The sequence below is a fragment of the Coregonus lavaretus genome (genome assembly GCF_964263955.1).
Source record: "Coregonus lavaretus genome assembly, contig: HAP1_SCAFFOLD_3511, whole genome shotgun sequence".
NCBI lineage: Eukaryota > Metazoa > Chordata > Actinopteri > Salmoniformes > Salmonidae > Coregonus > Coregonus lavaretus.
Window position 1 is genome coordinate 19,673 of NW_028166500.1, and position 15,637 is coordinate 35,309.

General features: G+C 44.2%; 1 protein-coding gene across 1 annotated transcript; it reads left to right on the forward strand.

Moving 5' to 3' along the window:
- The first annotated feature begins 757 nt into the window (after nt 1-757).
- On the forward strand, nt 758-15,559 carry LOC311114633 (PHD finger protein 20-like). The gene is made up of 17 exons (XM_084189875.1): nt 758-1,118; nt 4,798-4,898; nt 5,136-5,307; nt 5,483-5,567; nt 5,664-5,740; nt 5,915-6,527; nt 6,821-6,871; nt 6,986-7,255; nt 7,350-7,550; nt 8,180-8,281; nt 9,510-9,665; nt 10,298-10,479; nt 10,722-10,821; nt 11,521-11,716; nt 11,833-12,304; nt 12,475-12,661; nt 13,105-15,559. The coding sequence occupies exons 1-17, from the start codon at nt 1,089-1,091 to the stop codon at nt 13,245-13,247; spliced, it is 3,138 nt and encodes a 1,045-aa protein (XP_084046001.1). The 5' UTR covers nt 758-1,088; the 3' UTR covers nt 13,248-15,559.
- Nucleotides 15,560-15,637: the final 78 nt, after the last annotated feature.

Here is a 15,637-nt window from a genome sequence, read left to right on the forward strand (position 1 = left end):
CATTTAGTCTTAGTATTTGCAACATAATAGCAAAAGGATTTATGCATCAATAACACAAAATATTGTGAATGCTGCTTGTGCTTCCTGAGTTCTAAACAAATAACTTTAAATGACTTGTAATGTAGATTTATTTTGCCTTATGGATATCTTATACCGTTTATACTGTTTGGCGTAAGGTTGACTCGTAATTGTTTTTCTGGCGGGTTCGGCAGCTGCAGGGAAGTTCAAAATGCTTTATTTCCATGCAGTATTTAGTACGGTAAGAAAAGTGTGGCCTACAGAGGCCCCGCGATCACCTTATGAATGACAGCCTGAATGGCCTGTAAGATTTCTAAAGCCCGCCCCAATCAGACCCCTTAACCAATTAGCTTTGTTCAAATCACTGACGAACTACAGTGTAATATATTGAACACTCCCACTCCTTACAGAATATCGGACAATAAGGTTTCAGAAAGTAGTCAACAAACGCGAGTTTTGCCGTCGTGAATTGTATAAAATCGTACGCATTTTATTTGAGCCTCACTTTTGAGTGGATGCTGCGTGATTGCTTAAACGCAGAACGAGCAGACAGCGCTCCCAAAATTATGGGGATAAAAAACATGGCATAGCAGGGCAGGATTAGGCTATGTTTCGATATTTTTTCTGCTTCTATTCTTAGGCTACATAGTACATTTAAAGCCATGGACTATTAGTAGGCCTTTAGTTGAGGCTGCAAGGTCCAAATTGAAGGTTATTTTCACCCTTTATCAGGTGTAGTATAAACAACAGATGTGTATTGCGCGCCATTTGCTTCATTTGATTGTGGTCGCTTCCGTGCGTTTTGAGCGACACAACGTCAGTCCAACAAATAATAATACCCTATTCATTCACAAGTGCTTTGTCGGAATAGGTGTGTTTATTGAACCTACATAGCCCTACGGTAGGTTCGTGTTATTCAACTGGCCTATCTACATAACTAGCTTCATCTAATTTCAGAGACCATTGCTATTGTCTCCCATTGTTTCAATACGTGGAATGTTCGCCTGACCAGAACACGTGGTTTGCCAAGTAGTGTGAAGATATCCGGCTACTAGCTAGGTTGCATTGAAATGGAATATGCTCAAAGTCTCTCCCCAAAGGTGAGTTTGGCCTCCCCAAAGTAGGATAATGTATTGCATAGAAATGCTTAGAATGTTGTGTTTCCTGGTGTTTTGAAAATGATTGTGTTTGACTGGGATAGAGAGGATACAAAGTATCCAGGGCGCGAGACAACAATGTAACGCTATGCAATGGACCAGACAATGGACCGGTTTGAGTAGCAGTGCATATCTTTTATTTGAGCAAATTTCATCATCAACATGAACATTTTAGTAAAATTGCCAAAATTATAATGAATCATCACACTTTGTGATCACCCCGGGTGGACAAAAAAATAGGGATAAAGAATAGACTGTGGGAATTTCATAGAGTGCTGCCCACGTCTTCGAAAGTGTTCTGGCACTTGACCTCGTTTATTAGGCTACTGCCTGCAGAATATGCTCAATACGTGAATTAGACAGCATTCATGTAAAAATACAGAATAGACTGTCGGAATTTCACAGCGTGCTGCCCACATCTTCGAAAGCTTTCTGGCACTTGACCTCATTTATTAGGCTACTGCCTGAAGAAAGATGCTCAATACGTGGATTAGACAGTATTCATGTAAAAATCGATGGAGTCTTTCATAAGGGTTGCATGCAAAAGCTTCAAAGAGGAAGGTTTGCGTGCTGGTATGCCCTGGATGACCGGTTTCTATTCATCTCCTCAATTTAAGTAGCATCCTTTGTGAAGCAAGCAGGTGGCCATAGGTTGAGATCTGAGGTAGACATTAGGCATATAGGGGTTTCTTTGCCAAGTGTTCAGATACATTTGATATCATAAAGGGTTCATAAACCCTTAAAGTCCTTTGGAAATCATTCAAAACGAATATCAAGCTATATGAAGGGTGTCAATGGTTATGCCATCTTTGGAAGAGCACCAGATGTAAGGGAATTTTACGTCACCTTTTATGTAGCTTGCTTATAAAGCGTCTATGTAGTGCTTTTGATAATGACTACTTTGTGGATGCTCTATAATGCCTTAAAGTTAAGTTTCTACAATGTTCACACGTGTCTTTGGATGAAACAAACTAAGATATAGCTTAGAACTATAGTTTTTCAACACACCTTTTAGACTTGGGGCTAAATTCCACTGCCAACATTGTTCCACCAGTGTTTCCGCTGTATTCATTTAGCAGTGGCACACCAAATTATTTAATACATTTTCGGGATGGAAAAACGCTTTCAGTGTAAACTTAAATGACTAAACCCAGACCTATATATTTTTGAATAATATCATCTTTGAGAACTAGAAATCGCCTAAATATAATCTAGACACAGGGAGAAATTAGGAGTGTTTTTGGGATGGCTGGATTACTGATGGGCCACGCAGGGTACATGACCAGGGGCCCTGATTGGGGTCCCCATTGGTTTTGTTATAATGTTCTATACATTTTAGCCATGGCAAAAATGTATAGAATTGCAGGAAATAGGAAAACAGCCAATTTTTCTCTCTGCTGCCAATTCCGGACTGATTTAAGCCGCGCCCACAACCCCCATGCCTGGTGGGATCCCCTCGTGTGGTCCTGAGTGGCTCAGTGTGTAGAGCATGGTGCTTGTAACGCCAAGGGTCCTGGGTTCGATTCCCTCTGTCGGCCACCCATATATAAAATGTATGCATGCATGATTGTAATTTGCTTTGGATAAAAGCGTCTGATAAATGGCATACAGTACCTTCGGAAAGTATTCAGACCCCTTTTTCCACATTTTGTTAGGTTACAGCCTTATTAAAAAATTTATTAAATTGTTTTTTTCCCCTCATCAATCTACACACAATACCCCATAATGACAAAGCAGAAACAGGTTTTTAGACATTTCTACATAAGTATTCAGACCCATTACTCAGTACTTTGTTGAAGCACCTTTGGCAGCGATTACAGCCTTGACTCTTCTTGGGTATGACGCTACAAGCTTGGCACACCTGAATTTGGCGAGTTTCTCCCATTCTTCTCTGCAGATCCTCTCAAGCTCTTGTCAGGTTGGATGGGGAGTGTTGCTGCACAGCTATTTTCAGGTCTCTAGAGATGTTAGATCAGGTTCAAGTCCGGGCTCTGGCTGGGCCGCTCAAGGACATTTAGAGACTTGTCCCGAAGCCACTCCTGCGTTGTCTTTGCTGTGTGCTTAGGGTCGTTGTCCTGTTGGAAGGTGAACCTTCGCCCAGTCTGAGGTCTTGTGGTTCTCTGTAGCTCAGCTGGTAGAGCACGGCGCTTGTAACGTCAAGGTAGTGGGTTCGATCCCCGGGACCACCCATACACAAAAAAAAATGTATGCACGCGTGACTGTAAGTCGCTTTGGATAAAAGCGTCTGCTAAATGGCATATTATTATATTTATTATAGGTCCTGAGCGCTCTGGAGCAGGTTTTCATTAAGGATCTCTCTGTACTTTGCTCTGTTCATTTTGCCTCAATCCTGACTAGTCTCCCAGTCCCTGCCTCTGAAAAACATCCCCACAGCATGATGATGCCACCACCATGCTTCACCGTAGGGATGGTGCCAGGTTTCCGCCAGACATGACACTTGGCATACAGGCCAAAGAGTTCAATCTTGGTTTCATCAGACCAGAGAATCTTGTTAGTCATGGTCTGAGTCTTTAGGTGCCTTTTGGCAAACTCCAAGCGGGCCGTGATGTGCCTTTTTACTGAGGAGTGGCTTCCATCTGGCCACACTACCATGATGGCCTGATTGGTGGAGTGCTGCAGAGATGGTTGTCCTTCTGGAAGGTTCTCCCATCTCCACAGAGGAACTCTAGAGCTCTGTCAGAGTGACCATTGGGTTCTTGGTCACCTACCTGACCAAGGCCCTTCTCCCCCGATTGCTCAGTTTGGCCGGGCGGCCAGCTCTAGGAAGAGTCTTAGTGGTTCCAAACTTCTTCGATTTAAGAGTGATGGAGGCCACTGTGTTCTTGGGGACATTCAATGCTGCAGACCTTTTTGGTACCCTTCCCCAGATCTGTGCTTTGACACAATCCTGTCTCGGAGCTCTACGGACAATTCCTTCGACCTCATGGCTTGGGTTTTGCTTTGACATGCACTGTCAACTGTGGGACCTTATATAGACAGGTGTGTGCCTTTCCAAATCATGTCCAATCAAGTTGTAGAAACATCTCAAGGATGGTCAATGGAAGCAGGATGCACCTGAGCGCAATTTCGAGTCTCGTAGCAAAGGGTCTGAATACTTTTTTTTATTTTTAATACATTTGCAAATGGGGTATTGTGTGTGGATTTAATCCATTTTATAATAAGGCTGTAACATAACAAAGTGGAAAAAGTGAATACTTTCCGAAGGCACTGTATATTATTGTTTCTGTATTTATGTAATTCCCTTCTCTCTCATCCATATAGTCAAGCCTCATCCTGTTTTCTCTCCTCTCTTCCTGGCAGTCCCCTCACCAAAATGACTAAGGCCCCTAGCACCAATGTTTGCTTTCACTTTCCCCTAATGTGATTCATTATGTAACAAGTAGACTCTGATCAAAATAAATTAAGAAAAAGGACAAAATTCTCTACTGATTATGGAGTCAGTCCTTCTATCTAAGCCAGTTCGCTCTAAGCCAGTCTCTAGCAACTCTGGTTATTTTTGCTATGACCTTATGTAGGAGCTGCACCATAGCATTTTAGGTACTAGAATGATGTGTTTCTGGTGTTTAACCAGGTAGAACTTTGTATGTGTGCCTGTCAGCAGGAGGTGGATGTGGACACGATGAGCAAGACACCCCCTAACAGAAGAGGAATAACGTTTGAGGTGGGAGCAACGCTAGAGGCCAGAGACGCCCTCAAAAACTGGTGAGTCACGCTTCAGTTCCTCTCTCACTCTTTCTCTTTGTCAGTACATTGTCTTTCTCTACCTGCAATCTATCTCTTTGTTGCTTTCCTCAGCTCCTTTTCAGTCTCTTTCTCTCTCTTTCTGCTATTCTCTGTTATCCTCTCTTATTACCTATACACCAATTATCTCTTGTCTTCCAGTTGAGTTCCTTTGCTCCCAACTCAATCACCCCTCTCGTATATATCCCCTGCTCCTAGGTATCCGGCCAACATAGAGAAGATTGACTATGATGACGAGAAGGTCCTGATCCACTACCGTCAGTGGAGCCACCGCTATGACGAGTGGTTTGACTGGACCAGCCCCTACCTGAGACCTGTAGAGAGGATCCAGCTGAGACGACAGGGACTGCTGGACGACTGTCCTATCCCTGTAAGAGATGTACTCTATTTAATTACTTATTCTCCCTACTATATTCCTACTGATTGCTCTACTTAGCTTTACCTGGCCTTCTGTTTGCTCCGCCTACTTCTATTGGATTTCATTTGCTCAGGCTGATACTGGATCCATGTTTGACAGTGACACTTCATTTCATCTGTCTGTCCAGGGATTTCATGTGAATGACAAGGTCCTCGCCAGTTGGTCTGATTGCCGCTTCTACCCTGCCAAGGTCTTGGCAGTGAATAAAGATGGTGAGTGGTTTGGAAGTACACTCATATGCATATTGAAGAGATTTATGGATTCTGTTCAGCATCAACGTGATCCATCTGATCTCCATTTGCCCTCAGCATCTTACACCGTGAAGTTTTATGATGGAGTCGTCCAGACGGTGAAGGGGATCCATGTGAAGCCTTTTGTCAGAAAGGTGAGCTCTTTGTTTCCTTCTCTCATCAGGGACTATAAATAGTTGTTTGTGCCTGCTCAAAGGGCATTTATCTGTTCATATTGTGTTGGCTTGCCATGCAGAGGGTCACGTTTCTGTGGGTTGTACTTTGCCTAATTTTCCTCTCTTTTCATCCCCCTCTCTTCGTGGAAATAGAGAGGAGGAGGGAAGACTCGGTCTGCTGAGAGGAACGGAGTCAAGAAGCCCCAGAATGGCAGAGACAAGAGGCCTCAGGAATACGGCCCCAAGAACAAAAGAACCAGACGCAGTACCTCTGACCAGGAGGGGGACAGTGACACAGAGGATGGTGATGATGAAGATGATTGGCACGAGAGGGAGGGGGAGGAGAAGACCAAGAGGAAGGATAGTGAGGGGGACGTCACCAAAGAGATACCACCCATAGTTAAGCAGGAGGAGGATATAGAGCAACATGCAGGACAGAACAACCTCAGGGATCACATGACAGCCACTGTGGACCCGACTGGAGTAAAAGTGGAAGAAGACGGAGGACAGAGTGAGGAGAGGCCTACTCATAATTTAAATGAAGGTATAAAGAAAGAAGAGGAGGAAATAAAAACTGTGTACACAGTCCTGAGTTCACCTAATGAAACTAAGCCACCCATTGAGTCACCCAATCAGATGTCAACACAGACCGGGCCAGTGTCTGTCCCATTACCCTCAGCTATCCCCACCAATGACAGAGTGGAGCAGAAGGCAGCAAGCCAACCGGATAGCTCCAAACCTGCACTGCTGGTCCTCCCAGTGAAACGTAAGGCCACACAACTTTTCAGAAAATCACTATCCAAAAGGCCTCCTTATATTTCCAATGAATGGAAGCGGTCAGTACACTCATATTTAGAGGTTCTGTCCATTTTAGAGGTTTATTTTCTCACAAGTCGTTAAAATAGTATAAAAGGTTTGAAACTAGATTTATGAGAATTCTAAGTGGAATGTTTTAATTTGTGTTGAATGTCGTCAGTCAGTGACTGTCAGTTTTTAATTTGTGTTGAATGTCGTCAGTCAGTGACTGTCAGTTTATATGGTCTGTGTCTTTATTTCCAGCGATAAGGAAGCAGGGTTTCCACAACCCGAACAGATTTAGCAGAGAGCCATGTGAGTTCTCGCCCTGCACTCTGTTACATCATTCAGTCTATCAGTTTACATAAGTGTCTCTCTACTCCTAGCTGTTTGTCCATCCTCTCTTACACTTCTCCATTGTTTTTTCAGTGTACAGAGTGATCAAAAACCAGCCTCCCCCGGTCCTGTCCATCAACTTGGACCACAACCCATTTAAATGCAGCGCTGTAGGCTGCACCAAGTCATTCCGCAAGGCCAAGCTGCTTCACTACCACATGAAATACTACCATGGAGAGGACCAGCAGCTAGAGGACGACCTCAGCCCCACCAGGAGCGTCCATACCCGGGCCTCAGAGAAGCACCCCTCCCCTAACTCTCTGGAGAGTCCTAAGAGGAGACGCACCATCTCCGCCTCAATGCGTAAGTGTCAAGAAAGGGCCATAGCTACATGATAGATTCACCCAAAGAGGAAATCGGTTTTAGTCATAGTATTGTGTTTTTCTACGCCTGGCAGACTCCACTGTGCACAGTCCTACTAGAACTCCCCCGTCTCCACGTAGTGAGGCCAAGACAATGAACAGACGCACATCAGCTCCATCTGCTGTCAACACCCAGCGCCAGCAGCAGAGGGCTCTACTGAGGGAGAAGAGCAAAGAGAACCAGCTGGACAGGAATGGACAGAGACCGGTGGAGACAGAGACTACTGAGAGCAGTGGTATGGACATATGTCTGTGTAAGATGTGGAAAGACATGAAGAGAAGGCTTAAATGAAAAATCCACTCAACTATATTTTGGTATTTTTTTCTCCATTTCTCCACACTGTTAATAGGCAGCCCCCTGCACCTCTCTGATTGAGGGGTTGGGTTAAATGCGGAAGACACATTTCAGTTGAATGCATTGTTGTACAACTGACAAGTATCCCCCTTTCCCTTCCCTAATACATGTCAGCAGTCAAGTGTTCAAGGTATTGACTTTTAAGAAGCAAAGTGTCACTTGCCACATCATGATGATGAGAAAGCATTAAATGACGCAAAACACATCATTATGATGTGGCAGGTGACAGTTTGCTTCTTGAAAACATTTTGGGACTCTTATCAACAGTGGACTAATGAAAAAAAATACCCAAAGATAGTTTTTGAGTGGATTTTTCCTTTAAATAGGCCTTTGGCTTTGAGCAAATGTGTAGCTATCTTTGCTGATTTCTGATCAAAGATTCACTTTCTCTTAACATGACACAACAGGATTATTGAGAAATTGTGCATGCTCCAGTGTTTGTGGTGGCGGAACACGCCTTCAGACTCTAGAGCACTCTCCTAACTCTTGGTTCCCCCTGTGTCACTCCAGCATTGGTGAAAGAACGAGATCGGCTGAAAGATAAGAAACAGAGGGACTTCCTTCGCATTAATCTGAAGAAGAAGAAAAAGAAGAAAAAGAAGGCCAAGTTTGGTAAGGAGACCCTAGTAATCCTACTGTTCTGCATGGGGCTCCTGTCATATAGCTTTAGCTAGGCTGCATGTGCAACGCTTCATTCAGGCCATGGGAAGGCCCCTGAGATATTTCATTCACGCCGCTTGGTAGGTGTGGTGTGTTCTTTTTACCCTTATTTTACCAGGTAAGTTGACTGAGAACACATTCTCATTTACAGCAACGACCTGGGGAATAGTTACAGGGGAATGAATGAGCCAATTGGAAGTTAGGGATGGTTAGGTGACCGCCAGATTGGGACTTTAGCGAGGACACTGGGGATAACACCCCTACTCTTACGATAAGTGCTATGAGATCTTAAGTGACCACGAGAGTCAAGACACCCGTTTAACGTCCCATCCGAAAGACTGCACCCTATCACTGCCTTGGGGGGTTGGGGATATGTTTTTTAGACCAGAGGAAATAGTGCCTCCTACTGGCCCTCCAACACCACTTCCAGCAGCATCTGGTCTCCCATCCAGGGACTGACCAGGACCAACCCTGCTTTGCTTCAGAGGCAAGCCAGCAGTGGGATGCAGTGTGGTAGGGGTGGGGCTGTGTGTGGGAGTAGCACTACAACTGCTGTGTCCTCACTACTGACCTACGTCACTTCATCAGTCAAATAGCCGCTGCTAATTTTTGTTTGCATCACTGGCTGATGATTTACACATCTTTTGGCTCATGTTTGGTTCATATAAAACACAGGCCTTTATTATGGTTTTATTAACCATCTCACTAATCTGTGTGAACTCTACTGCTAGGCACAAGCTACTGTGACTGCACTTTTGTAACCAAGTTTGAACCACTATTGGTCTATTGACCTAGTTCAAATTCACTCTGTGTGGATCTGTGGATGACACTTGTTATAACCCACAGTATTAAGAGGATGGTTTATTCACTGTGTACATTCACACACAATTAGACTTTATTTAGACTGTTTTGGCCAGTTCAGCTCTCAGAAACACTCAAGTAGAGGTGTTTTGTGGACACAAGTTTACCGTTTTGTTGTCTTTGTTTAAGGACATATTCTCACACCCATAATAGTATCTTCAGCTGTGAACATCAATCGTTTTTTTGTTTCATATATTGTCTGTTTGACCCCCCCCCCCCCCAAAAAAAAATAGTAGCTCTTGTTTGTCCTCATCAGCATTTCCAAGGTTGACATATTTTGTTCTGCGTCTGCTTCCCCCTCCCTCCCCTTTATTAACAGAGTACACAGGTAGTGAGGAGAATATTGACATCTCAATATTCGCTCTTCAGTCCAAATTGAATTTGCCACTCAAATTCCCCCTCTCACACAATCACAAGCCTGAGTCCTACCACTGCAGGCCCGGATACAACCAGTCAGAGCAGATGCACGTGGATGGTGGGTATTATTGTGTGTCTGTGTATGTCTATGAGTGTGTGTCACTCTCTCCCCTTTGCCATTATTCTTTGCCTGGTTTCAGTCCATAAGTAATTTGTTCTTTGCGTCTACCTGTGTATATTTTCCATTCTGTATCAAACCGATCTTGCTAATCATGTTCCACACTTTCTGGCTGGACAAGCAAACAAACTAGACCTGTTGTCACAGTTGAGGACCGATTCTATGGTTTATTGATTGAATCCGGGGCCTTTTCTTTGCTGCTATGGCTTGCTTTATTCTAATCAGTTTGTTATATGTACGACTCACGGAGCTATGCATAAGGGATATACTGTATGTTACAATGCTGTAGATGAAATGATCTATAGTTTCCTCCTATATTTCTACCATGGAGAACTCTTTCTCGCTCTCTCTGCTGGTGTTGCAATAATCTCTAGATCAAACACATCAGTTACATCCAGATGATATATCCTGGGGACTTACGTTGAGAAATATACTGTTTGGTATGAAACCAGCTCATGGGGGAAATATAGATGTGTATGTAGTTTTACAATGCTGCTAAAAGAGACTAGGGTCACCATGACCAGGATTGTCTTTATTAGTTAACCCCTTCCATCCCTTGATTTCCCCTCCAGATGAGGATAGCATCAGTGATTGGTCCACTGACAGTTGTGAGTGGAGTGATGATGAGCTGGGGGCGGAGCTGGACAATACTACACCACCCCTAAATCTGGGCTCTGTTGCCTTGGAGACAGGCAGTCAGGAGGTTGTGCGTTGCGTCTGTGAGGCGGAAGAGGAAAACGACTTCATGATACAGGTGAGCTGTCTTGGGGGTTTACCTGACTAGCCCTAACCTGCCTCCAATACACATACTTGAGACTGAAATAAATGTTGATGGCAATCCACTAGTCTCTCAATCATTTTAATCAATCAAATTTGTCAAACTGCACCTAACTAAAGGCCTAGCCCAACTCTGCTTTAAAAGCAAGCTCAGGCCAACAGTTAGCAGCAGGGGGAAAACTCAGTTTGATAGTGTTGCCTTGTCTCTCATCTCCTCAGTGTGAGGAGTGTCTGTGCTGGCAGCATGGCACCTGCATGGGCCTCCTGGAGGACAACGTCCCAGAAAAATATGCCTGCTACATCTGCAGAGACCCACCAGGTGAGAGCCAGCAACACACAACTGGGCTTGCTAGAAACTCCATCTCCGGTTTCTCCTTGGGGTTACTTGGGAGGGGGGGGGGTTAACACAAAACAAGACAAGCCAGTACATTTAACTGTGGTTTTTGTGGATGTGTCTTATTGTAATAGGAATTTCCAGGTGAACAAAAAGGAGAGCAGTCCTTGGTAAAGTCAATCAAAAATCAATCCGGTTTATTACAAATTACAACAGGGAGACACCTCCAGCCCAGAAGCAGAGACAATGTCTAACTGGCCTCCTGGAGACAGGACCTTTTTACTCTAATCAGACGGCACCAAATGTTCTCTAAACACCAGCCCGAGAGGCTTGTAGGAAGTCGAAACAAAAGGCAATGACTTTGCCAGCTGCTACAGAATCACAGTGTTTATAATGTCATCAATCAAATAATAATCAGTGTCCTCGGTCCTTGTATCTTCAGTAGCTCTGGCTTCAATCACTATCAACAGATATGAGAACAATCCATAACATTCAGTATCAAGTCTAGTGACCATCATCCCAGACACAAATGAGTGTCACAAATAGAATGCTAGAAATCGTGTATTACAAGAAAGGGAAAATATATAAATATGCAAACATTGTTAATCACTCTAAACTGAATATTAACTTTTCACTGTACATTTTCCCCATCACACTTATGATATCACGTGACCTCTGTTCCAGGTCAGAGGCAAAGCCTGCGGTACCGTTATGACCGTGATTGGCTGAGCAGCGGTCACATGTACGGTCTATCCTTCCTGGATGAGAACTACTCCCACCAGAATGCGAAGAAGATTGCAGCAACACACCAGCTACTAGGAGACGTACAGCGTGTGGTGGAGGTGCTCAATGGCCTCCAGCTCAAGATGAGCGTCCTACAGTAAGTAGTGTTGAATAGAATGGAAAAACTATACACTAATATGAATCAATATCTAATATCCTTATGAAATGTATACGGTCTGGATGGAGTCTGATTGTCCCTGTGTGCCCCTGTAGGACCCAGACCCACCCGGACCTGCAGCTGTGGTGCCAGCCCTGGAAGCGGGCAGAGAGGCCCTGGAGGAGAGGTGGCTCGGGGACGGGCACAGATGCAGCACCCTCTCCCGCGCCAACAGACGAGGGCTCCGAGAGGGACCACAAGAGTCTCGCCCGTGGGGGCGCAGAAGCTCTGATGTCAGCCGCCATGGAGAAGCTTAGCCGAGCCTCCTCTTCCTCCTCGTCGTCTTCCTCCTCACCCTACCAGTCGTTCCAGGACTCGTACATCTTGAGTGAGCACTGCTACCAGAAGCCGCGGGCATACTACCCTGCAGTGGAGCAGAGGCTGGTGGTGGAGACCACACGGAGGGGCTCTGAGCTGGAGGACAGCCTGAGGAGCACAGAGGACCTGCTGGAGAGAGAGCAGCGCTATGGAGGCATGCTGGAGACAGCCAGGCCCAAAGCCCACACACACCTGAACACTCGCACCAAGGTCCGTTCTGTTTCAGACTTCAGACATTCGTCTTCAACACCTCTATCTCTACCTGTCTTGTCTATATATGTTGTACCATCTATCTATCTATACATCCCACATACACTATAGAGTGGTTGATACTCTAAAAAGTTAACTTTATGACTGAATCCTCTTTCCCATGTCTCCAGGGTTCAGATGTTGGTCGGTGGGGCCAGGCTGAGGTGAAGCGGGAGGAGGGTGTTGGCTGCGGTGGGGGAGGGGACGTAGATGGCAGTGGCCAGCAGCACCAGTGGCAGATCAACCTGCTGGATCACATAGATGCTGTACAGGACGAGGTCACTCACAGGATGGATTTCATCGAGAGGGAGCTGGATGGTGAGACAACATAGCCCCTCTGTTTTCTGTTTATTAGCAAGGAAGCATTTTGTAATGCCACAGATTGTATATGTACAGTGAATAAGAAAGAATTTCAAGCAAAACAAGTCAACTGAAGACAGTAGCTTCTTTCTTATCCATCACAAAATTGTAGCCACAATAAATGAACCTATTTCTTATTGCCACATAGGTGAAGTGTGTTGTTTTACAGGGTCAGCCATAGTAGTATGGCGCCCCTGGAACAAATTTGGGTTAGGTGCCTTGCTCAAGGGCACATCGACAGATTTTTCACCTTGTCGGCTCGGGTATTCAAACCAGCAACCTTTCGATTACTGGCCAAATGCTCTAACCGCTAGGCTACCTGCCGCCCTAATAATGACCTCTCAGCTATGTATTGTGGATTTAACATGAGTAATTGACAGTGTTCCATCTTTCCTCCTCAGTGTTGGAGAGCTGGCTGGACTACACAGGAGAGCTGGAGCCCCCAGAGCCTCTGGCCCGCCTGCCTCAGCTCAAACACCGCATGAAGCTGCTGCTTACAGAGCTGGCCAAGGTGCAGCAGATCGCCCTGTGCTGCTCCACATAAGGGCGCCAGTGAGCAGTGTGACATCCATGTTCACCGCTGTTCACAGCACTCCGAGAGACAATGAGGGGATTCGATTAATGCCCCGTGTGAACCGGGTCAGCATTGATTGCATTTGTTTTGGAACTGGGCTGCCTCCCGGACGTGAGCCAGGTGTTCCATTTTGGCATACCGCGAAGTCGGCTCAAAACAAAAGTGATGTAATGAGTAGGGTTCTGTGTTTTTACATGCAAAGGTGATTGCTTTTGAGAAGAAGGCTTTATCTGCCTTCCCAATGAAAATGAGTTTGAAAATTCAAACATTTTATGGAAAATATATATGTATGTTTCTGAACGATGCACCACTGGGCACACACTGGTTGAATCAACATTGTTTCCATGTCATTTCAATTAAATTATGTTGAACCAAAGTGGAATAGATGTTGATTTGGCGTCTGTGCCCAGTGGGATGCTGCCTTGTTGACAACATGACCGAGTGGCGCAGATTACGGTTCAATTTGAGAAGGGTGCTCCTCCCTCACCGCTTTTACCCGTCACAGGCCATAGCCCGGTGCACTTAATTGAACTCCCTCATTGCAGTCGAGAGCAGCACTCACTGGTCTATCTATGGCATTGGGGTGTTGGACTGAGGAGAAATTACCAGATAATTTAATGCAAATGCACTTATTTTCATTATACTGTAGGCTGGTGGGAGCATCTCACGTCATGGGGTTGAATGCTTCAGGATGTAGGTTGGTGTTCCTCTTTAAGGCCTCTAGTCTGTACAGGGAAAAGCCCACAGAATGGAAGTGTACTGTATCATAGTCAAACAACATACAGTTGGTAATGGATGGAGTCAATACAAGAGAGAAACAACAGGGACAGTTCATGGTTGTATGGGTTTGTTGGTGCAAACCTGCATCATATTAATGCCTTGGTCTGAGGTTCAGTTTGGCGCTTGCTGTCAACTACTCTACAAATTGCTGAGCTATAGTGTGTATTCAAAGACCTCACCTGAACTTCTGATAGGCATACTTTTAATCTTCATAATGACAACTTTCAGTAACTGACAACACTTTCCTTGGAGCTATATTCTGCAACATTTTTTCCTTTCTGTAAAGTACTTAGTATTTGATTGTCTCCCATTGCATAATTGTTAAGCTTATGTTTGTTGAACATGTGGACTGTTTTACATAGCAGAGCCGTAATATTAGGGCCGGGACGATACCAGTATCTCGATACTCATTTAGTGCCATGGCAAGGAAACAAAACACTAAGTGGATTGAACTTCTTTAGGAAAACAGCCCTAATGTTAGAAACAAACATCATTATGTCATTATCCAGAGTCACATTTATTTATATTTCAAGCTATAGCACACAATATTTTACATGCAGCAGGCTTTTAAAGGATCAACGAGTGAAGTCTGCTTCGTTTTTTTCATTTTTGCCATGGAAAATGTTTTGCGATACTGGTATCGTCACAGCCCTACTTAATAAGGTTTTAAATAGGGAGTGAAAATACAAACTATATTCTTATATAATGGCACTGTAGATAAGTACTGTCTTTCTGATTTTACGCAGTGAATTATATTGCTACAGCTTATACAGGCTTATACAGTTAGTGTCTGTATTATAGACACTGGAGGGACAGTATCATACAGTTTGACGAGTGAAGTTTCTGGATTTTTGTTTCAATATTGTTTTAAATGGGTTTGGTTTCTTTCCATTCTCATTGTTTTCTTGTGGATATCCTCTATCCTATTCACTCTCGTCTCGATGTCTTTGGACGAATTCCTGGCCGACTACATTGCAGACGTATGCCAGATCATAGAAAGCCTGTATAGGTATTTCACATTTTAGTTAGCCACATCAAATGATCTAGCAATCTGGTGCCCGACTGCACGGTTGATGACATGGCACACAACCATTGGTTGATGCAATGCAACACCTGCCCATGTAGCCGGGTAGGAACTCGACCTTCAACTTTGCTTCACTGTAGCATTTGACCTTTGGCTTGCTACAAATATTTGTAGAGATGTCTGCTATGACCTCAGCATTATGTGCTCTGTTCTCAGTGAAAAAGACTTGTGACGGACCTATACATTTTAATGTTCTTGTATTTCACTTGTACTGTTTATTTGCAATATTTTGTATTTTTAGTGTAAATACATTTGAATATGTTCTTTTCTTGGGATGAATTTGTATTGATAGTTATTTTTAAACAGTCCTACAAAAATAACCATACCTTACTAGTGTCAGCCAGGTTAAGAACCAAACGAGATGTTGAAAGAAATGCAACAGATGCTGATATATAAATAAACTACTATCTCTCCCATTGATATGAATACTGTCGATCTGTCTGAGGAGTACAAAACATGGTTTTGAACAAATCAATTGTGCTCTCTTGACCACACA

Excerpts from the sequence above, each read along its gene's own strand:
- LOC311114633 (XM_084189875.1), top strand. The coding sequence starts at position 1,089 with ATGGAATATGCTCAAAGTCTCTCCCCAAAG. Across the intron at positions 9,666-10,297 it reads AGAGCAGATGCACGTGGATG|ATGAGGATAGCATCAGTGAT; the intron begins GTGGGTATTATT and ends TTTCCCCTCCAG. Across the intron at positions 12,662-13,104 it reads CATCGAGAGGGAGCTGGATG|TGTTGGAGAGCTGGCTGGAC; the intron begins GTGAGACAACAT and ends TTTCCTCCTCAG.